At 35.3% G+C, this 23,396-nt stretch overlaps 1 protein-coding gene across 5 annotated transcripts in view; it reads right to left on the bottom strand.

Annotated features, from left to right (window-relative positions):
• LOC132116949 (protein Shroom2-like) overlaps window positions 1-23,396 on the bottom strand; it is a 56,862-nt gene that overhangs the window by 26,645 nt on the left and 6,821 nt on the right. For 2 of the 5 annotated variants that reach the window (XM_059525862.1, XM_059525868.1), the window contains exon 2: window positions 19,333-19,487. In XM_059525862.1, the coding sequence (XP_059381845.1) occupies window positions 19,333-19,487 (155 nt within the window). Of the gene's footprint in view, window positions 1-397; window positions 800-5,558; window positions 5,728-15,118; window positions 15,690-19,332; window positions 19,488-23,396 lie in introns of those variants that run through there. The other 3 variants (XM_059525865.1, XM_059525866.1, XM_059525867.1) reach the window with 3 other exon arrangements.

The following is a 23,396-nucleotide window of genomic DNA, read 5'->3' as shown; positions in this document are numbered from 1 at the left end:
TTTTCTCACCCTTAAAAGTTCTAAACCAGTATGCATTTCTTTATTCTGTGGAGCACAGAAGAAAATATTTAGAAGAATGTTGGTAACTAAACAATTTTGGTTTCCATTGGCTTCCATAGTATGAACAAAAATACAATGAAGGTCAATAGAAACTGAAACTATTTGATTATAAACATTCTACAAAAATATATTATTTTGTGTTCCAAAGAAAAGAAAAATGCATACAGGTTTAGAACAACATCAGGGTACATAGTGACACTTTTTCTGTGTGGACTATCCCTTTAAGGGATATCATACTGTGTAAAAAAAAATGCAGTTTGAAAATTTGCAGATTAACATGAGCGTGAGAATATTTTTTAAGTACTATCCCTTTAAAAGTGAACAGCATGCTGCATACCTCTCTTTCTCTTTTAAAGCTTGATTTATTACTCTTTCTTCAGAAGGGTGTGATCAGCCCGACAGCTGTAGGTGTGCACTGACTGCCTCAGATGAGACCTTCTACTAATTATATCTCTATTAATCACTTTAACTGGCCTATGAAATGCATGGACGTTTGTTGGAGCAGGGAGGCTTGATAAACCATCTCGGATCAGCACAATAATAATCCATCATTTTAAAGCCAGCGTGTGCATCTCTGAACTCTTCTGTTCAAATGCCCCCAGCATTCCTGGCATACCTGACCTCGGTGGTCACCATAGAGATGTGAGCAGCATGCAACTTCCTGTAAACCACAAACCCCCAACGCTGCTTACAGACACACTAGCATTCAAAAATTTGGTACCATTTACCATTAGTACCATTTAGGTACTAATATATACACTTTAACTACTAAAATGCACTTTTAAGGTACTAAAATGCAGGGGTTAATAAGGTATAGGTCAATATCACATTAGTGACAGCTTTTGTACCTTTTTTGTCAACCTCCAGAACACACTGCATAGCATTGTGTTAAAAACAATGCATCTTAGCCACAACTGCATAGTATCTCCCTAGATCTGTGGCAGTGTATTTTGCAAGTACCTCTTACCTCTTTAAATGGCAAAATGTATTTATAAATTATAGGGTCAGATTGCTTTTTAGGAGTACTGCACCTCCAAAAGTCGACTCAAACTCTGCTTTGCTGTTGTTGTTATCGTCATCCTGTGTGTGTGTGAATATGTCACGCCACTCACACGCTTGACCCTTTCCTCACTGATCTGACCTCTTCTCTTGTTTACATGCATCTCAAGTGAAACGCAGCCAACCGTAACATCAATCAGCCATGCAATAATAAATGAATGCCTGGAGGCAACTTTTCCCAAATTGTATCTATTGTTTCTTGGGGAGAAACCATGGAATTTTGCAGAACAGATTTAAACATGGTAAATGGAGACAAAATACAACGCTTTTATCCAAAGCTGAATGTTTTAGCAATTAAAATGCATATTTCTACTTAAAAACTGCCGTTCTCCTTGGACACACCCTTCACCTGCATTTAGAGATTTTGTGAAAGTGTTTAAAGCTAAACCAGCTTGACCCGCTGCAGGAATGCTATTAACAGCCAAGAGAACGAATGCCGGAGAGAGCGAAAAGGAACAAAGAGAAAGAATTCATTTTGACAGCATTTCATCACGTCGAGAAGAACGAATGACAGAAAGGAGTTTTAGGCGTTTAATAAGCCTTCTGTTGACCTTAATAGGGCTGGTATTTACATGTGCAACTAGGAATCTGACATTAGTGCAGATCAGATTTTATTTGTTATTGTAGAAAACAAAGGTAAATAATACAAAAGGTAAAAAGTCTACATATTTTTATTTGATAAAAACAACTGATATGATCTACATTATTATGCAAAATATTAAGAAAGAAATAACCTAGCAAATAGTGATGCACCGAAATGAAAATTCTGCGCCGAAACCGAAAATTTAGGATGCACTTGGCCGAAAACCGAAACTGAAGCCGAAAATGGCTTCTTTTAAAAACGTATATATATATATATATATATATATATATTGCTTGGATTTAATGGATCTGAATTGAAAAATCACAATATAATAATCAAACTTTTATTAACAGTTACATAAAACATAAAATATTTTTAACAATAAATATAAATAATAATTATTCTTCAAGTTTTATGTTCCATCAAATAAAATAGTTTATTAAAAATTGTGCAAAAAAAAATCCACAATTTTGGAGATTTTTGCAGAACAAATGCTACATATTGCAACTTTGGTGTCCTCTCGTAAAGGGCTGTCACTTTTGTGAAAAAAAAATCCTGTTCGATTTTTGAGACATAGGCAAAGTGTTCATTGAATCGTTAGTAAATTGCCTATATTTGGCGTTGATCCGTTTTTCAACGCCAAATATAGGCAAATCCACAACTAAACAGGCATTAGGGCAAACGTAAAGAGGGCGCTTGAGACGCGCACAAGTCAGCAATGTGGACTGCCATAACATCAATGAAAAACATTACTGAAGGCTACATTGATATTATGCACTAATAGGCTCTGTGTGTGTGTGTGTGTGTGTGTGTGTGTGTGTCAGAACCTGCCGTTGCTGTGTGACGCGCGTTCGCTGCGAGCATATAGTGACGAGCTGGACGCGCTCCGAGAGAAGGCCGTTAAAATCGATTCCCTGTTTTCGTAACTTGTGTTGGTTGGTCCGATCGATTGTGCAGCTTTTGTGACAAGCTTTTTTTGATTGTGACAGCCCTTTGACATGCTTAATCTTTGATAGGCAGACGCGTGATAACAGCTCGACCGTGAGTGAAACCTAAGCGCTTGCGCACGGATGGGAGGGGCGGGTGACATTCATTTTCGGTTTACGTTTTCGGCTGTTTTTTTTATTTCGGCCCGAAACCGATAATGCCATTTCGGCCGAAAATTCTCGGTGGCCGAAATTTCGGTGCACCCCTACTAGCAAATGCATAAAAATGTGCTAAAAACACAAACTTGTATTGGTGGCGACTAGTAAACAGCATGAACACACTCACATTGGGTCGCATTCACTAATAATTGTGTAAAAAGTGTTGAAAATCTGCGATGGATGTGCAAAACACATCTGAAGTTACACATGAAAGCATTTATGAAGGCACAATTTAGACTGATCAGTTATATAAACCATCCCAGAATTACTGCAGAGTCACTTAGTTATTTACTTTTTTGAAATAGAATAAAATGTATTATTATTATTTAAATATAATAATCACAAAATTACTGTAGTGTAGAGTCCCTTAGTAATTCAGTTTCTGGAAATGTAATATAATCTGGAGTCATTACCAACAACAAACAACAATAATAAATAAAACGATAAGCTGTTTTTAATATAATTATTAGTGCTGTCAGATGATTTATCGCAATTAATCGCATCCAAAATAAAAGTTTTTGTTTACATAATATATGATTGTGTACTGTGTATATTTATTATGTATATATAAAAACAAAATATTTACTATACTAAATTTACTGTACTACTATACTAATAATATTTGTATACACATTTATATTATTATATATTATAGATTAATATATTTCATATATAAAATTTTTTCTTAAATATATACATACATGTGGTTGTATTTGGATGCATTTAATCATTTGACAGCACTAATAATTATTAATAATATTATTATAGCTATAACTATTATATAGATTGTTTTCTCATTTTGATCTCCACAGAGTGATTCTGTAATCATTTCTGTAATCCCAAATTGAAGTGTAAATTCATTTATCTTATGCATGAAAAGGTTCATACAGGTTTTTAGACCCATTTTCATCAGAAAATCTCTTGTTTGCATCTTCTGGGCTGCTGGAGGACAGCGTTTCGGGTTCATCTCCTCTGCATGCCTGCCCTCGGTCACTGAACACAGGCCCCGAATGAAAGAAAAAAAAACAGGAACCTGATATCACAGGAGAACAGGAAGAGACTAAATACTCTGTCAGAGGGATACAGATGAAAAATGATAAAAAAAAACACCAGCAGAAACGCTGCTTTCAATGGAATATTCACTTTGGAGATCAAGTGTTCTTTGTACTTTAACACCACACAAGAACTTCAACAAAGCTCGCTAATAAATTAAGTGTCAACCAAACACGCTGACCTTTAGTGACGCCTCCTAAAAACAAACACAGTAACCTGACTTCACTGCTTTCTGGATGAAGAGATGAGCTCTTCCTTTATCCTGCATTGGCTCTGTCTTTCTGTCTTTACAGTGACTCCAGCTCGTGTGACACCAAAAAGGCTTAAAACAACACAATCATGAACACAATAAATATGATATGTTTTGTGAGTATCGTGTTGTTTAGCAGTCTCTAGTTTGCAGACAGTGAATCTAATGAGTTTTAGATGGAGATTCAGGTGCAAAATACATCCATTCTCTCGACTCAAACAAACCTACACATCGATAACTTGAGCGGACACACTTCTCCAAAACACGTCGTATGTTAAATAGGTGAAATAAATTCATTAGACAAGATAGTAGGCAATATCTAGCTTCCCCAGCTACTCATAATGTACAGTAGTTTAAACAACAATCAAGCTAGCAATCTGAAAACATATACATAAAGGTAGATAAGTATTACTTTTTTCTTTTTTTTATACAAGATCAGAAGATATTATTATAGTTTTGTCTGTGCTTTTTTCTTGTTTATGACTTTTTACATATATAATATTACATATTTAATGAACAGTACTTCTTAAAAACAAAATAAGGGCGTATTTCTGAAAAAGTGACCAATTACTGACACCATTAAACTTGAATTTATGAACTTTGACAGTGTTATTGAACTAAACTGAGCTAAATGACGCTATTATCAGAGCAACTTTATGGCTGAAATAGAATTTGCTTCATAAATGATTTAATTTTACAACTTTAACACTGTTATTTTCTTATTTATTAATGTGACGCTGCTTTGAAACAATCAGTATTGTATACAGTGCTATACAAATAAATAAATACGTAAACCAAATACAACCAATAATATTTACAACTGTGTTGAAAACACAGCAATAAAAAGCAGCATTTAATATATAGATGGATAGATAGGTGAATCTCAAACTGAGGTGAAAACTCAACACAGACAAGCTTTTCATTTGCATATGGAAACAAGGAGGTCATATGCAATTCTATGCAAAACAATCTGTAAGTAACCAATCTCAGACACTATGATCTCATCTAGAAATATTCAACCAAATGTATATTTTAGAAGCTGTCGTAACTGGTCATTAGTTCTTTTTAAATGACCTTTTATCATTTGCAATTCAATTAAAAAGTCATGAGGTGTGACTACTAATGAATTGGCAACTGCACAAATATTCCATGCAATCTCACAATTAATAAGGTCATAAAACTGCATGCACAGTAATTAGAACGGAATTAGAAAAATGGGTTTACATATTTTACATTTAAGTCACTGACTTGCCAAGTGCTCATTTATATAATGATTAAAAAATAAAAAATCTAGTGCACTTTATCCCAAACAAACACCCATTGTTCACTAAACAGCAGTAAGATTGTATAAACACAGAACAGTACATGACAACCGGATTAAATACAAGGATGAATGGGATCACTGTACCTGTGCTGATGGAGTATCAACGTGCCTGTTCTTCTGAATGCAAAAGTCTCAGACTGAACTAAAGAAACCTGCAGTCAAGCATCCAGAGCTGCAAGAAATACATCTCAACTTCACTCATTCGGTTTTAAAAGAGCAACATACTGCAGACTGACTCCACTGACAGGGGAAGAACAACATCTCTCTCTCTCTCTCTTTCTCAAACACTGGTGACACATCACCTCTCAACATCTCTCAGCCAATCAGAAGAGCCTCAGGGTTAGCAATGATGTCACCGAGCAGGTTCCTCTCGTCCTGCCTTCAGGCTAACTCTCTCTCTCTTTGTTTTTTCTCCTCTTTCTTGTCCCTCACATTTCCTCATTCAGTCTCATGCTAATGGACATTTAAATATTTTTAAATGCTGTTTCACAACTTCAAGCCTAATATTACACAATTGATGACACTGAGTTAAAAAATATCAATAAAATCGAATAAAACTAAATAAAAATATATTTTTAAGCCCGTTTCTACCACTGAATAAAAAAAAAAGCAAACAGTGACTTTAAGTACATGAATACGAGATATATCATTTAAATTCAACGATAAAATCTAAGAATTTTGAGAACACTGAGATATAAATTCTGAATTCTAACTTTTTGTGCAATTCCGTGTTCACATCTCACACTTCTAAGTTTAAATCTCTTTAGTTTCTTCCAAAGAATAAAAAATAAAAAGGTAATTGCAAGTTAACATCTCTCTATTCTGACTTTTCTTTTCTTCTCAGAATTGCTAGTTTACATCTCTATTTTGAGTTTATAACTCACAATTCTTTTTTTTCTCAAAATTAGGAGAAAAAAAAATCGGAATGATACAAACTGCGAAGGAAAAAAGTTGGATATGTGAGATTAAAAGTCACATAATTATTAATTTTTGTTATTTGGAAATGTTTCAACTGTAATGCCCTAATCAAACTATCAAAAGTAGTCAAATCTCAAAGATTTTGGTTTTAATGACAAAAAAAAAAGTATTGAAGAAAATATGTATTTAACTTAGAATCTGCAAAAGATTGAAAAAAGTGGAAATCAGGATTAGGCATAAAATAATAAGTCTTCAGAATCATTTATACAGTACACGTGGAAATCGACTGACAACTGAACAGTTAGTTGTGATCTAACATCAGGAATCATGTCTCTGTGTCAGTTTTTGCTGATTAAGGGATAAAACAAGACTCCATCACCTTGAAAATGTTTGTCGGAAGCAGAAATGCTACAAAATGCATCATATTTCTTGCTAAAGTGTGACGTGCTCAAGCAAAACGGCCAGTATTTTTGGAATAATCAGCATAAAATGAGATTAAAGAGAAGTATTGGGTTTCATTCAGCAGGACGGTGTTGTATAGGGCTCTTGGATTGCTCTAATGAGGGAATGAGGAAAACCTGTCCTATTCCACACCTGTTTTGAATCCTGAGCCCTGCATCTGTGTGTGAGCCACCCGTCACCATAGAAACATACAAACTTTGACCAGCACAAAGCATTCGGTGCAGACGACCGTGGAGGAATCTGCAACAGATTGTGACAGTGTTAGTGTGTGGGGAGTGAGACGTACAGTAATGACAGCATCTGGGCTAAAATTAAAGAGCAGTAATGTGACTCTGACTGTCCCAACTACATTTTCCAGTGTCATGTATTTGTTAGCAAAATGCTTTATCAATCAACAGCTAATAAGAACATATCTGACACATGCACTGTAAAAAAAAAAAAAAAAAAAAATATATATATATATATATTCCAGCAAATGTGTAAACATCCTTGCTGAATTTACTGCTTTAAATTTTAGATAAAAAATAAACCTTTATTTATCCTTTAAAAAAAAAAAAGCTTATTTAATTTATTTTATTCTTAAATCAAGAATCCAAAAACTGTTTGCTAAAATACTACGAAAAATAAAATCAAGATATATTTATTAAAAAAGTATATAAAAAAGTATTCATTCATACTTTGTTTGTTTAGACATTTTTATTTGCAAACCAAACAAAATGAAACTAAATTTATGCAGTGTATAGCATAAAAAGAAAACATCAATTTTAAATAAACAATTAAATAAATAAAAAGTGAATTAATTCATTAGTAAATAATTAATTACATATGGTAAGTATGACTGAATAACAAATTAAGAAATAAACGAATAAGCTCATAAAAGACTACAAAGGATACATTAATCATTAAGTGAATAAACCAATTAATAAATTAATAAGATAATACATGAATTAATTACTAAATAAATAATACAAATTATGGTATGTTTAAATGAATGAATACATACATAAAAAATATTGATTTTGATTTTGTAGACATTTGACTTCATTGACGTCACTTCCTGTTTGTTGTTGGCGGCTGTACTGCGTTTGAGCTCCGTCACTATATTCTTTTCATTGACTATTTTTAACCCAAAAATCAATTTTATACATCATCGTTTCCGTTTATATAACGTGTGAATATATCCTCTATTGTATTCTACAACAAAAACAATCAGAGCGCCTTGCTATCACTAGTTTTATTTTGATCTCCCGGGTCCGCTATTAGCTTTTAGCCCGTTAGCATCAGCGGCGTGGTTGCGCTAACATTGCTAATACTCTATTCACACACATTACCACTGCTGTACTCACTGTTACTTGCTTTAATGGCGGATGAATGTCTCCACTCTGTGCAGCTCGAGCTCGAGGCCGTGGGAAAGCAGATTCGCGACCTGGAGTTGAGGCAGGCCCAGCTGAGAGAGCGGAGAACAGCGCTGGAATCATCCCGGGCTGACGCTCACAAGTCCGGGGTAAGTATACAGCGATCTGCTAACAGTCCCACCACGTCTACTCCGTGTGTTTCTCTGCACAGGCCCGGTACACCCAGGACGCGATCTTCCCAGATGTCCTTCACTGCGACGCCGGGACACCACGGACCCTGGGTGCATCCACAGCGGAGGACGCGAGCCGGGTCCCGGGCGACGACTTCTCCCCCCCCTGCCTTCGACATCTCCATCCGGAACCGCTTCGCTCCCCTCCGCGAGACAGGACGTGACGCTGTGATCATCGGAGACTCCATCGTCCGACACGTAAGTGCTACGTTAGCCGAAGGTAAAGTGCACACTCATTGTTTGCCTGGTGCTCGTGTTCTCGATGTTTCTGCGCAGATACCCGCGATCCTGAAGGTCGACGAGAGCCCCAGAGCGGTCGTGCTTCACGCCGGGGTTAACGACACCACGCTGCGGCAGACGGAGACGCTGAAGAGGGACTTCAGCAGCCTGATCGAGACGGTTCGCAGCACGACGCCCGCGGCGACGATCGTCGTGTCAGGACCACTGCCCACGTATCGACGAGGACACGAAAGGTTCAGTAGACTTTTTGCTTTAAATGAATGGCTGTTGTCATGGTGTAAAGAACAGAAACTGCTATTTGTTAATAACTGGAATCTTTTTTGGGAGCGTCCTAGGCTGTTTCGCGCTGATGGATTACACCCCAGCAGAATCGGAGCGGAGCTGCTCTCTGACAACATCTCCAGGACACTTCGCTCCATGTGACTAGTAAGACAATTCCCTAATAACTATTATGATGAGTTTTGTTCCACCCGCTTCAATGATAAAAGTACTTGTGCTGTAAAAACTATTAAGACTGTGTCTGTTCCCCGAATAGTGAGGTCAAAATATAATGTAGGATCTAGAAAAAATCTCATCGTAATTAAACCAGAAAAATGTAAAGTAAATGAACAAAAACAATTTTTAAAGTTTGGGCTCATAAATATTAGATCACTCACACCCAAAGCAGTTATTGTAAATGAAATGATCACAGAAAATAGTTTTGATGTACTCTGCTTGACTGAAACCTGGCTAAAACCAAATGATTATTTTGGTCTAAATGAGTCTACTCCACCAAACTACTGTTATAAGCATGAGCCCCGTCAGACTGGTCGTGGAGGAGGTGTTGCAACAATATATAGTGATATTCTCAATGTTACCCAGAAAACAGGATACAGGTTTAACTCTTTTGAAGTACTTCTGCTAAATGTTACACTGTCAGACATGCAAAAGAAGTCTAATGTATCTCTTGCTCTGGCTACTGTGTATAGACCACCAGGGCCGTATACAGAATTCCTAAAAGAATTTGCAGATTTCCTCTCAGACCTTCTAGTTACAGTTGATAAGGCGCTAATCATGGGAGATTTTAATATTCACGTTGATAATGCAAATGATACATTAGGACTTGCGTTTACTGACCTAATAAACTCCTTTGGAGTCAAGCAAAATGTCACCGGGCCCACTCATCGTTTTAATCATACACTAGATCTAATTATATCGCATGGAATCGATCTTACTGCTATAGATATTGTACCCCAATGTGATGATATTACAGACCATTTCCTTGTATCGTGCATGCTGCGTATAACTGATATTAACTATATGTCTCAGCGTTACCGTCTGGGCAGAACTATTGTTCCAGCCACCAAAGACAGATTCGCAAATAACCTGCCTGATCTATCTCAACTGCTATTTGTACCCAAAAATACACATGAATTAGACGAAATTACTGACAACATGGGCACTATTTTCTCTAATACATTAGAAGCTGTTGCCCCCATCAAATTGAAAAAGGTTAGAGAAAAACGTACTGTGCCATGGTATAACAGTAATACTCACTCTCTCAAGAAAGTAACTCGTAGTCTTGAACGCAAATGGAGAAAAACTAACTTGGAAGTTTTTAAAACTGCATGGAAAAACAGTATGTCCAGGTATAGACAGGCTCTAAAAACTGCTAGGGCAGAGCATATCCACAAACTCATTGAAAATAACCAAAACAATCCAAGGTTTTTATTTAGCACAGTGGCTAAATTAACAAATTACCAGACGCCACCTGATTCAAATATTCCACCAACGTTAAATAGTAATGACTTTATGAATTTCTTCACTGATAAAATAGATAACATTAGAAATACAATAGCGAATGTAGATTCTACAGCGTCTAACACTTCAGTTTCATCCATCGCACCCAAAGATAAACTGCAGTGCTTTACAAATATAGGACAGGAAGAGCTAAATAAACTTATCACTGTATCTAAACCAACAACATGTTTATTAGATCCTGTACCCACTAAATTACTAAAAGAGCTGTTACCTGTAGCCGAAGAACCGCTTCTCAATATCATTAACTCGTCGTTATCTTTAGGTCACGTCCCAAAACCATTCAAGCTGGCGGTTATCAAGCCTCTTATTAAGAAACCAAAACTAGATCCTAGTGTACTGGCAAATTATAGGCCTATTTCAAATCTTCCATTTATGTCTAAAATTTTAGAAAAAGTTGTGTCTGCTCAATTGAGCACCTTCCTGCATAAAAATGATCTGTATGAAGAATTTCAGTCAGGTTTCAGGCCCTACCATAGCACAGAAACTGCACTTGTTAAAATTACAAATGACCTGCTTCTTGCGTCAGATCAAGGCTGCATCTCATTTCTAGTCTTACTTGATCTTAGTGCTGCGTTCGACACCATAGATCATGACATACTCATAGATCGATTACAAAACTATACAGGTATTCAAGGGCAGGCTCTAAGATGGTTTAGATCCTACCTGTCCGATCGCTACCATTTTGTTTACTTAAATGGGGTGTCATCTCATTTATCATCAGTAAAATATGGAGTGCCACAAGGATCCGTCCTAGGTCCCCTTCTATTTTCAATATACATGTTGCCCCTTGGTAATATTATTAGAAAATACGGAATTAGCTTCCACTGTTATGCTGATGATACTCAGCTATATATTTCAACGAGACCAGATGAAACTTCCCAATTATCTAAGCTAACAGAGTGTGTTAAAAATGTAAAAGATTGGATGACAAATAATTTTCTCCAATTAAATTCGGATAAGACAGAGATATTAATTATTGGACCAAAAAACACCACACAGAATCTTGTAGATTACAATCTGCAACTAGACGGATGTACTGTTACTTCCTCTACAGTCAGAAATCTGGGTGTTATATTGGACAGCAATTTGTCTTTTGAAAATCATATTTCCAATGTTACAAAAACCGCATTCTTCCATCTTAGAAACATTGCCAAGCTACGAAACATGTTATCTGTTTCTGATGCAGAAAAGCTAGTTCATGCTTTCATGACCTCTAGACTGGACTATTGTAATGGACTTCTAGGTGGTTGTCCTGCTTCGTCAATAAACAAGCTACAGGTCGTCCAAAATGCAGCAGCTAGAGTCCTTACCAGGTCAAGAAAATATGATCATATTACCCCTATTTTACAGTCTCTGCACTGGCTACCTATTAAGTTCCGTATCAGTTACAAATTATCATTACTTACCTATAAGGCCCTAAATGGTTTAGCTCCTGCGTACCTAACTAGCCTTCTACCACGCTACAACCCATCACGCACCCTAAGGTCACAAAACGCTGGACTTTTGGTAGTTCCTAGGATAGCAAAGTCCACTAAAGGAGGTAGAGCTTTTTCACATTTGGCTCCCAAACTCTGGAATAGCCTTCCTGATAATGTTCGGGGTTCAGACACACTCTCTCTGTTTAAATCTAGATTAAAAACGCATCTCTTTCGCCAAGCATTCGAATAATGTATCTCTTAAATTGTGAGTGTAGTTGCATCTGCATTTTTATTCTTTAGCTTGGGTTAAACTAATTTTACTTTGTTGGATCAGCAGCTATGCTAATGATGTCTCTATTTTGTTTCTATGTTTTGCCACGGGATTTACATCCCGTGGTAACTAGGATTTACACAAGCTCCAGTCTGGATCCAGAACACCTGAGAAGAGATGATGCTGACCCTCAGAGGACCCCAGATGATGCTAACCTTGAATCAACAAACAGAACTAACAAATATTGCTACATGTGTGACTGCATCCTATAAATTACTATTAATTAATAATATTGATAGTTCATCATCTAGCTGACTACGTCTTGTATTATTATTATTATTATTTTTATTTTTCTAAAATCCTGTCAAACGTGCACAAACTACTAGCTACTACTAAATATTGTAGAAACATAATTTTCTGTAAAGTTGCTTTGTAACGATTTGTATTGTAAAAAGCGCTATACAAATAAACTTGAATTGAATTGAATTGAAAATAAATAAAGTAAATAAATACATTAAATTAATAAGCTAATAAATGAATGAATGCTTGAATTAATGCATAAATTAATTAATGAATGGATTAAAAAACAATAAAATAAATGTAAATAATGCCATAAATGTAAAGTTTGCCATTTTTTATGAGTCATTGAAATCAAACTGTACAATTTATACAGTAAACTGTATAAAAGTCATATTTATGTAGAGAAAGACAGAAAAATTGTCTGGACTCACTAACTGTACTTCACATAGCTCTGCTTTAGCTTCATGTAGTTATCACACAACAAACAACCCATAAACAAACAAACAAACAACTAAAGCTTTGTGCAAAGCAATTAGTTTTCCTCCATCTCTCTTTCTGTTTCTCAGTGTTTCTGACAACCTCATCAACAGGACAAATGAAAGGCCACACAGCAAACACGGTTTGTTTAATGCACAATCTCTCTCTCTCTCTCAGTCTCATTTGTATAATAGTCTGGCAAAGTGCACCGAAACGCGTTATGCAACATCACAAGCAGTATAACCGCCATCATAATACTGATTCCATTTCCCTGTGTGGATATAGACAAACCAAAGGTGTCTGCTAGTATCTAATGCCCCAGCCAGCCCATAATAAAAACAGGTCTAGGTCCATACAGTATGTGCATGTGAAAAAGAGATGTGCATGTGATCAGGTTCAGGTGTGTGCTAAGGTTTAGATGTCCAGATACACGTGTCTGTGTGTTTCTGGACCAAGCATTTTTTTCATACTGTTACTGTGTTTGCAATAGCCAACCAACTATTGATTTTCAGTTAGAGAGGATTAGCAGTAGGTTTATCTAGATATGTTGTTAACACATTACTTAATTCATTAATAATGCCTTGTAATACACTTTTTAATGCATTGCATGATATCATGAATAAGTTAAAATTATTCATAATATCATGTAATGCATTAAAACACATGAACCAATTTCAGATGTAACAATATTAAAATGCATTTTAATTTCGGTTGCAATTTTGAAAAGATATAATGCATTACCGTGTACATTATGAATACTTAATGCATTATACAGGCTTCAAGTTTTACACTTTTTTTTAAACTGTGAATAAATTTAAAGATGCAACAACTTGAAAAGGATTTTAGCATTCTGTCAGCATGCTAATATAATAACTACTTGACTGTCAGCTTTCTCAAATCCTCTGAGCCTCTACTTTCATCTCTCTGAAAACAACAACTCTGCAGCCATCAAAACAACACATTTCCCACAATGTAATTAATGCACTGGACCTGCCTTCCATTTATGATTTTAAATTGCATTATCTTTCACATGCTATTTAACAATTTAGCAGGCAGAATATACAGTGCACTATTCAGTAAATTAAGATGGTATCCATTCAGGATATATTTTGTGTTTCTCATGCCTGTAATTAGTCTTCCAATGAGATGAGAAAGAATAAAGTAGATAGAGAGAGAGAGCGAGAAGTAGGCAGATGTTAGGCTCTTGGCACATAAGGATCATTTAACAATACAATGTTAAATATTTACAGCGTTCCTAAGTGTCACGTTGAGACAGGCTCTCTGTTTTAGCAGTAAGAATGGTTTATTTCTCTCTCTCTCTCTCTCTCTCTCTCTCTCTCATAAAACAGGTTATGAAGGAGAAGAGAGAGGTCTACAAGAGACTGAACCAGAAACTGAAGAGATGTCAGAATTAATGCAATATGTTTCTATGATATCCACAGTAATGGTGAACACAAGCTCAAGGGATTTTCATGTTTTTTTCTACGGCATAAAATACATTAGTAATACCTCACTCGTAATTTAAAGCATCTAAATAGGACTACCAAGGCTGTCTGAGACATTAAACACTGAACACCGAACAGAATAACTCATCACCGCTTTTATGAACTTGCTGTTTTTATATTCACACTCTTGCGAACTATTCTAAACTATTCTTATTATTCTTAATCTATTCTTAACTATTTAAATAAGGATTTAAAAATATATTACAAAAATAAAGGAAGTTAAGATGATCACAAAATGTATAAGACTCATAAACTTTTGTTGGTCACAGAGCTTATTTTCCACAATAAATCAAAAGGAAAAATGAAATTTTTTTTTTTATAAAGTTTTTTTTTTGTTTGAGGTAACTAACCTGCAAGTTGGCTCACCAAAATATGTAAAACCTGCAGCATTTTATAAATAGCAGCATTAGTTTAACAAATAGTGTGAGTTTCAGGTACAACCAACAGAAGACAAGGGGTGAGTCTGGTAAACCTGTTCGAAAACAGTCATTATTCTGTCAATTCTGATTGTTGCCACTAGTGGTGCTTAAAATACATGCTTCATTTTAATAACAGAGCAAAATCGGGGCAATAACATTCTTTAGGACAGGACTATACCTAAAAAAAATATTATATTTGCATGCAAAACCCGAACACAAGCCACTGTGAGTCATTCATGTTTTACATACCTGTCTGATTCAGCAAACGCCTCTGAATCCTTCATCTAATCTGGACTGAGACCTGATCCCTCCAAGCTTTCACGTGAGCTTGAATCAGCGCTCTTAAAAGTTGTTAATCAGCTGTAAGAGGTTTTGGGTTTGTTTCCGCTGGACGTGACTAAAGATCTCCACGTTTTTTTGGACTCTGTAGAATCCGGGCGGCTCATGAAGTGCCGTGTCAATTGCACATCGCTTTAACATTGGCGGCAACTGACTTTCTCAGACAGCTTCCTCCTTTGACACACAGTCCCAAGTCCTTTCTCTTGAATAACGCTTCCCGAATGGTGAGGCGATGATGTCATAAGCCACACGGCGACCGTTGCCGGGTCCCTCAGAGCTGTTGCTCAGACTAAAGTCGGCTTGTTAGATAAGTCTTTGAGACTTGACTCTGACAGGCAAGAGAGATCACACGAGGCTTAACAGAGTCAACACAGAAAACGACCCGAGGAAAAGGATCTGAGGGAAACCTGGAGTCACCAAGAGTGTGTGTAGCTTTCTTTTGTGCTCTTTTCCCTCCTTTCCACCAATGATTGACCTCTGGACTTGTATGTAAATCGACATCCTCCTTCACCAGACAGTGTTTCACTGCTAAGCTTTTATGACAGCACTCTTGTATTCTGTATGAACTTTTCTTTTTTAAGATATTAGTAGTTCTATTCAGCAAGGATGCATTAAATTGGTCGGAAGAAATTGCAAAAAAAGAGTTCTATTTCCAATAAATGCAGATCTTTGAGCTTTCTATTCATTAAATTATCCTGAAAAGAAAAAATGTATCATTGTTTCCAGAAAAATATTAGGCGCGACAGCTGTTTTCAACATTTTGAAATGTTTCCTGAGCAGCAAATCAGTATATTAGAATGATTTCTGAAGGATCATGTAAAGTCTCGAGTAATGATGCTGAAAATTCAGCTTTACATCACAGGAATAAATTACATTTTACAATATATTCACATAGAAAACAGTTCTTTGAAATGGTAATAATATTTCACAATATTACTGTTCTTACCATATTTCTTTTGAATCCATCAACTAGTTTTTACTAAGAAGCAGCCATAAAACCTTCCAAACCTGTATGACTTTCTTTCTTCTGCTTAACACAAAAGAAGATATTTTTAAGAATACTGGAAACCAAACAATGTTTAACCCACCGACTTTCATTGTATGGACAAAGAACACTAAGACGTTCTTCAAAATATCGAAAATATCTTCTTTCATCCTCCACAGAAGAAATAGTCATACAAGCATGAAACCACATCAGAAATGTGACATTTTTCAGCTGAAGCCTGGAATGACCCAGAAAACAATGCCATTTCCCGCCATGCTGAAAAACACCATAAAGAAAGCCAATCAGATTGTAGCTTCATTTTGAGTTTGCCCTCAATATCTCCTCCCAACATCTTGTTTCCTTCTTTCCGTCTATGTACCTGGGATTGGCTGTGTGCTCTTTCACCTCTGATCTGGAGTCATTCTGGGTGAACATGACACCAACACCGTCCTCACACAACCAGGTGAGACACAATGCCTCCCATTATTACAGCATTATCCAGACTGAGAGGGGCCTTGTGTGTTTGTGTGTGTGTCTGCACACCTAACTGTGTAAATTACAGTGTCTGATGTCATTGTCGCCCCATGCCAAAGACTCACACTCGCTCTCCAAATAAGAATAAGAATACTTTGGAAAAATAACCTATTTATTTATTTATTTATTTTAAGATTGACAAAAAATATTAATTAATGTGCATTGTCTCTTTTAAAATAAAAATTAATTAAAAAAAAAAGAAAAATTTATAAATATTTCTTTATTCAGTTAATTTTATTTATTCATTTATTTACATACCCTGAGTTTTTAAAATTAAATGCAATTTCAAATTTCTCATATGTTTCTATTGTACTTGCAGATGCAATTATTTAAAAAAAACGAGTGTAAATAAATGAATAAATAAAAATAACTGAATAAATAAATATTTACATGTTGTTAATCCTCAAAATAATTGTAACTGCAAATTTTTCATTTTCTAGATTGTTTACTACGCAGTTGCATTTACTGTATTTTAAGAATAATTAAAAGAATTAAGCATAAATTTTAAGAAATAAATATGTATTTATATGCTGTTCATTCTTAAAACAATTGCAACTGCATAGTACAGAGATCTAGAAATAATTGTATTTTAATTTAAGAACTAACAACATGTAAATAAACAAATGAATAAAAAATAACAGAATACATACATTTTAATTTAAATAATCAATTGATTTAAAATTATTCCAAAAAATTGAAAACACAAATATTAAGACATTTTTCTGAAGAATATATAGAGTAATAGTGATGCACGTCTCAGCAAATACAAATAAAGTTTCTGTCAGTTTTTAATTAAATTCTTTTTAATTTTTTCCTTATTTAGAAACCCAATGGAACAGAATATAATTTTTTATGTCAAATGCATTAAACAAGTTTTTAAGGATATTCAATATTGAAATTCCTGTCATTATTTACTCATCCTCATGTCTTTCACAACTATATGGCTTTCTTTTTGCTGTGAAACAAAGAATATATTCTTATAAGATATATATAAGAATAAAGTTAATTGTATAGACAGTCTTCAACATCGTTCCCAACATTTAAAAAAATATATCAAAATGTAACCAATTTTAAAACAAGTGAAGAATCCCTGGAAATCTTTCACAATCATATGTGAATCATCCAGCTGAAGAGTTCTTCAGAACTGCAGCTCTGAACTACTACAGATCATTGTGCCACATGCGATGCTCTCAACCACACAGCATTGCTCACTCCTGTGAGAAAACACAGGCGTCTTTGTGTCCTCAGCGGTGCCTATATCTGAGTGAGTGTGTGTGTGTGTGTGTGTGTTTCTCTCAGGAGACTAACTCTGCTCAGCCCCGCCCCCTAGAGGCCTCATCATTCACATCCACCTGTCACCATGGCAATGCTCCACACCTGCCAGTTTCACCTGTATCTCAGGCCCATATCATGTGTCCATCATCCCTCACGTGTGCTCTCAAAACAAATCTCATGCTTTCAATGGGTTAACAGGCCAGAGATCTAATGGCACACAGAAAGACAGCATCAGACCCATATGTGTGACTTTATCAGAAGGGAAGCGTTTTCTATTTTTAGTGGTGTTAAACACATCCACACTGCTGCAGTCATGTTGATAACGGCAGAGCCAGGCTAGTTTGTGCAGGACCAGCACAGTAAAGCATGACCACATGCAAACTAAATAAACCAAGCAAAAAGAACGGATTGATAAAGCTGAGATAAAGTGACAATTACATAACAGCCCTATGTTTGCAATTCTTATGCTAAATCACATCGTCATGATCATGACTTAGCATCAGCACCAAAAAACACTAAGAAAAGGAATTATATATAGTGTATATAGACATATATACACTACCAGTCAAAAGTGTTGAATAATTAAGATTTGTAGTGTTTCTGAAAGAGTCTCTTCTGCTCAACAAGGCTTGCTTTTATTTGATCAAAAATACAGTAAAATCAGTAATATAATGAAATATAAAAATTTAAAAGAACTGTTTTCTTTTTAAATATATTATGAAATCTAATTAATATCTGTGATCAAAGCTGTATTTTCTATTGCAACAGAAATATTCTATTAATAGTTGAAAAACACTTAGCAATGCCACAAAACCCTGTAAAATCCACAGAAGTGTTTTTAAAAACCGCTGTGTACAACTGTACTGCATTGTTGCACAGGACTTTGCATTGGTAAGCGCCATTAGAAAATGCTGAAATCTAGTTCACGTAAACTTTATGGTTAGTAGTGCCACATTAATACTGAATTCAGCTGATGTTCTTCTAAATGTTCTGTTCAAACATCAACCAATCAGATTGTTGAGCATGACATATTTAATACACTACTGCTCAACCAGCGTGAGTGAGAAGAATGAGGAAAGACTCTAACAAAGAGCATTTGGAAATGATCAACCAAAAAAGCTATTTCAGGATCTACAGCTCTGACATGCTGTCAGTAAAATATAATAAAATTTTATAGTAACTTTGATCAATAAAATGTAGCCTTGGTGAGCAGAAAAGTCTTCTTTAAAAAATCTTACTGACCCCAAAATGAAAAGTGCATTAAATTAATAATAAATAAATAACAGCCAAAGAGCATTAAGGGACTGAAGTGAGCTGCTTTTGGTCGTACCTTCGTACAGTGAGCCGCAGCGTTTTGTACGATCCTTTAACAAGAGATATGGCCTCCTGCCTCCATCCGCTCAACTCCACCTCATTAATGACGACCACCTCGTCTCCGGCCTGCAGGGGGTGCTGTAACTGAGATGCCTTCCCGCTCTCCTCTACCTGCGGGACGTTAAGAAAACACACACAAACAGACCGTGAGCGCTCTGTGTGGTAACAGATAGAGGCTACGAGGGCTCCACGAACTAAATTAAAACCACATGGATGCCCCAAACCCCCAGTGAAAACCGCCCAGAATTCAAAGAATGTTTTCTTTGGACCTTTACGCCTACACACTATTAGAGTCTCTAGACACTAATATTTTGGTCACATAATCTCTTGTCCGGGTCGGACAGAGGATGGAGTCCCACGTTACAGAAAGCTCTGCAGCATCCAGACAACATAATGTCATTGTGAACCTGAGAGCACTTTCTTAAATAATACACTGAGCACAGGGCACAGGAAATGTAATGTTTAGATATTGTAAACACAAAGAAACCTCTGTAAATCCCTAATAGCATCTCACTGTGTACAAAGAAAGACTGAAACGGTTCGGTAAGATCGGTTAATAGACACTTTTCTTGAACTCTTGAAAGCAGGTACTGGGTGATTCAGGAGTTATTGTTTTGATGATGGATCTCCAATACGCTAAAGAAAAGTCCTGTGGTGTGACAGTAAAATATTCCCCCTGGGAATAAATATATTAGATGAAAAACCTAAACTTAAAAAAAGAAAAAATTAAAAAAATAAAACATTTGAAATATTTCCCTGACAAGTTAAATTGAGGTACTAAAATTACTTAAAGTTTAAATAATAATAATAATAAAAATATAAAAAAACTAACAAAAAAATGACAAAAGCACAAAACAATTATTATTTATATAAAAATAAATAAAAATAAGCAAAAAAAAAAAACTAACAACAATACAAAAAAGCACAAAACAAACTAAATTTAAGATAAAAATAAAGTTTAAAAATGAATAAAATGACAAAAGGAATAAACTAAATTACTAAAGTTGAAATTAAAATTAAGTCGATAATAAACAAATAATGACAAAAGCACCAAAAAATAAATAAATAAATAAATAAATAAATGAATGAATACGAAAACATAAATTGTAAATGCTATTAGTATATAAATCATAAATGTGTTCCAGGACCAAAAAGGATGTCGAAATTCATCCTCTGTAACATCTCATACTCAAATCATCTTTGTTAACACTAGTTGGAAACAAAAAAGAAAACCATTAACTGAGTCATTAGATTTGCTTTAGTTCTGAGAATAAAATATATTAATAATAATAATAATCATTAAAATTTTAAACTGAAAACTACCAAAATAAAATTATTATATTTAATAATTATGTTTATAATAATTACTAAAATTAAAAATAGTTTTTAAAATTAGTTTTAGTTCTAGTACTAAATTTGCTAGAATTAAAATAAAGCTAAACAGAAATATAAAAAATGAAAATAAAAACAAAAGCATGTAACAAAATTGGTAAAACATTAAAATTAAAAATCTAAAAATAAACGCTAATTCCAAATAAAATACTATAATGATACATAAATTATACTAAAGTAAAACTGAACTTTTGGGACTGACCATGCAAACTTATAAATATTTAAATATTACTTATAAATATTTTTATAAAAAATATCGCATATTATATTTCAGCTTCCCAAACAACCTTAAGCCAAAAAGTGCCTGCTGAATGATTAACAACCTAACATAACATACAGGTGGACACCCAAGTGATTTCCACCAAAGAATAAGCTTCGACCTCTGGTTTATTGTTAACATTCCTTAACAGCAGACCAATCAGTGCCAAACAAAATAAGTCCTTCAGGAAGCCCTTTTAAGATAACATGCAGAACAAACCAGCATTTCATTCTCCTTCTAAAGACGCACATTTGGAAATGATCCCCAATTGTCTATCGTTTCCTGTTAAAACCCGTCTTTCGTCTAGCTCTTTCCTGACGACACTCGCTCTCAAAAGCCCACCATGAGCCGCTTCCTCACGGCATTCAAATCATGCCATATTCAGAATAATCGTACGAGCAAGCTTGTCTTCCCTTTCACTGGTTATAGAGCGTAAAGCCCGGTGTCTCAAAGAAAGACGGCTAGTGGAGATTTACTTAACACTCGGCCCCGGGGCCATCAATAGAAGTGTTAAATTGTGGCTGTGCTGCCAAGCCAGTGACAACGAATCCATTAATATGTAACTGAACAAAGCATCTAATTCCCTTAACCTTATTTTAACCCCCGACTTCCTGGGGTTCAGGTCACTCTTAGCTCGTCTTCTTTCGCCGCCACACTATAAACAAAACGGCGCATTCTGAAACGGACGAATAAAAGAGCAGCTCCACAGAAGAGGCTGAATCAGTATTCAGGACTACATAAAGTACGGTTGGAATTGCTATGTAGGGCTTTTTTTGATCATCTCTCTTCTTTTGTTGTTTTCCAGGCTCTTGGGAATTCCGCTGCTGACATTCCGCTCGCTCTGTTGGGTCTTTGCCAGAGGCCTGGGCTTTATCCTGCTCTGTATTTGACTGCTCTCAAGGAGAAGATGAAGGGGTACGGACGGTGTGGGGGGTCAGAGAGAAAAGAGATGTTTGGAACAAGATAAAACCACTGTATATTATTCAGAGTGGCATATTATTCATGCAGTTATTTTTGTTGTTGTTGTTATTTTGCAGTATGCAGTAAATATCGGGGTTTGGGAAGCAGCATTTGTAGTTCAACTACAGTACATAGAGTGGAACTATTTTTTTAAATACATAAATATATTATCTTATGACTCTCTTCTTTCAGACGTATATAATCGGAGTTTTCTTATAAATAAATTTCCTTTATTAATAGCAAAGAATCGTGGTCAAGATTTTGAAGCACAATAAAGTGCATCCATCCATCATAAAAAGTACTCCGCATGGCTCCTGGGAGTTAATAAAGAAGTTACAGTATTCTTCTGAAGTGAAGCAGTATGTTTGTGTATGAGAAATATCCATATTTAAAACTTTATAAGCCATAATCTCTAGTTAATTGCCGTTCGCACGTACACGAGAAAGTGGCGTTCCAGTGGATGAAGTAGGACAAGCTCTGGTGAGAATATGTTAGTCTCGTGAGAACCAAGTTTTGTTTACATCAAAGGCAAAGAAGTCTCCTCTTGGCTTGTATCAAAATCCTACGTCATTTTTAGGTTTGTACTTCTAATTCGTGACAGTGTTTTGTTTTGCTCTCTCCTCTGCGTTTCTGCCTTCATTTCTCACCGGAGCTTACGCCTGTGTCCTACGTCATCCGCTGCAACACGACTAGAGCTAGAGACTACGGTTTATAAAGTTTAAGATATGCATATTTTTCTTACATAAATGCATTGATTCACTTCAGAAGGCATTTATTCATCCCACAGAGTACTTTTTAAGATGGATGAATGCACTTTTTTGGGCTTTCTCAACCACCATTCACTGGCATTATAAAACTTTGAAGAGCCAGGACATTTTTTTAATATAACTCCACTTGTATTCTTCTGAAAGAAAAAAAGTCATACATCTAGGATGACTTGAGGGTGATTACGTCATGGGGTCATTTGCATTTTTGGGTGAACTATCCTAAAAACAGTTTCAGTTACAGTTTCAGTTTCACTTTTCAAAAAAAAGCTTCAGTTTTTAGACAAAATTAAGGCTGAATACTAAATCACATACTACTTATTACTATGCATTGCAAGTATGTCCTTTTCAGGTAAACTTTACAGTTCTTTCTAAAGAACTAAATATTTTCATTTAGCAAGCAATTGTAAAGTTAATCAAAAATGTCAGTAAAAACATTCAAAGGAATGCTGTTCTTTTGAACTTTCCAAAGAAATGCATTACTTTTTTCCCAAAAACATTAAGCATTAAGCAAATATTAACCATTTTCTACACTGGGGATAATAAGAAATCAGCATATTAGAATGACTCATAAGGATATTAATGATATTAATGATACTGATAATACAGCACTGATCACTGGAATAAATGAGATTTTAAAATATA

This window comes from Carassius carassius, chromosome 36 (assembly GCF_963082965.1).
Source record: "Carassius carassius chromosome 36, fCarCar2.1, whole genome shotgun sequence".
In the NCBI taxonomy this organism is placed as follows: domain Eukaryota; kingdom Metazoa; phylum Chordata; class Actinopteri; order Cypriniformes; family Cyprinidae; genus Carassius; species Carassius carassius.
This window is presented reverse-complemented; position numbering and strand designations above follow the sequence as displayed.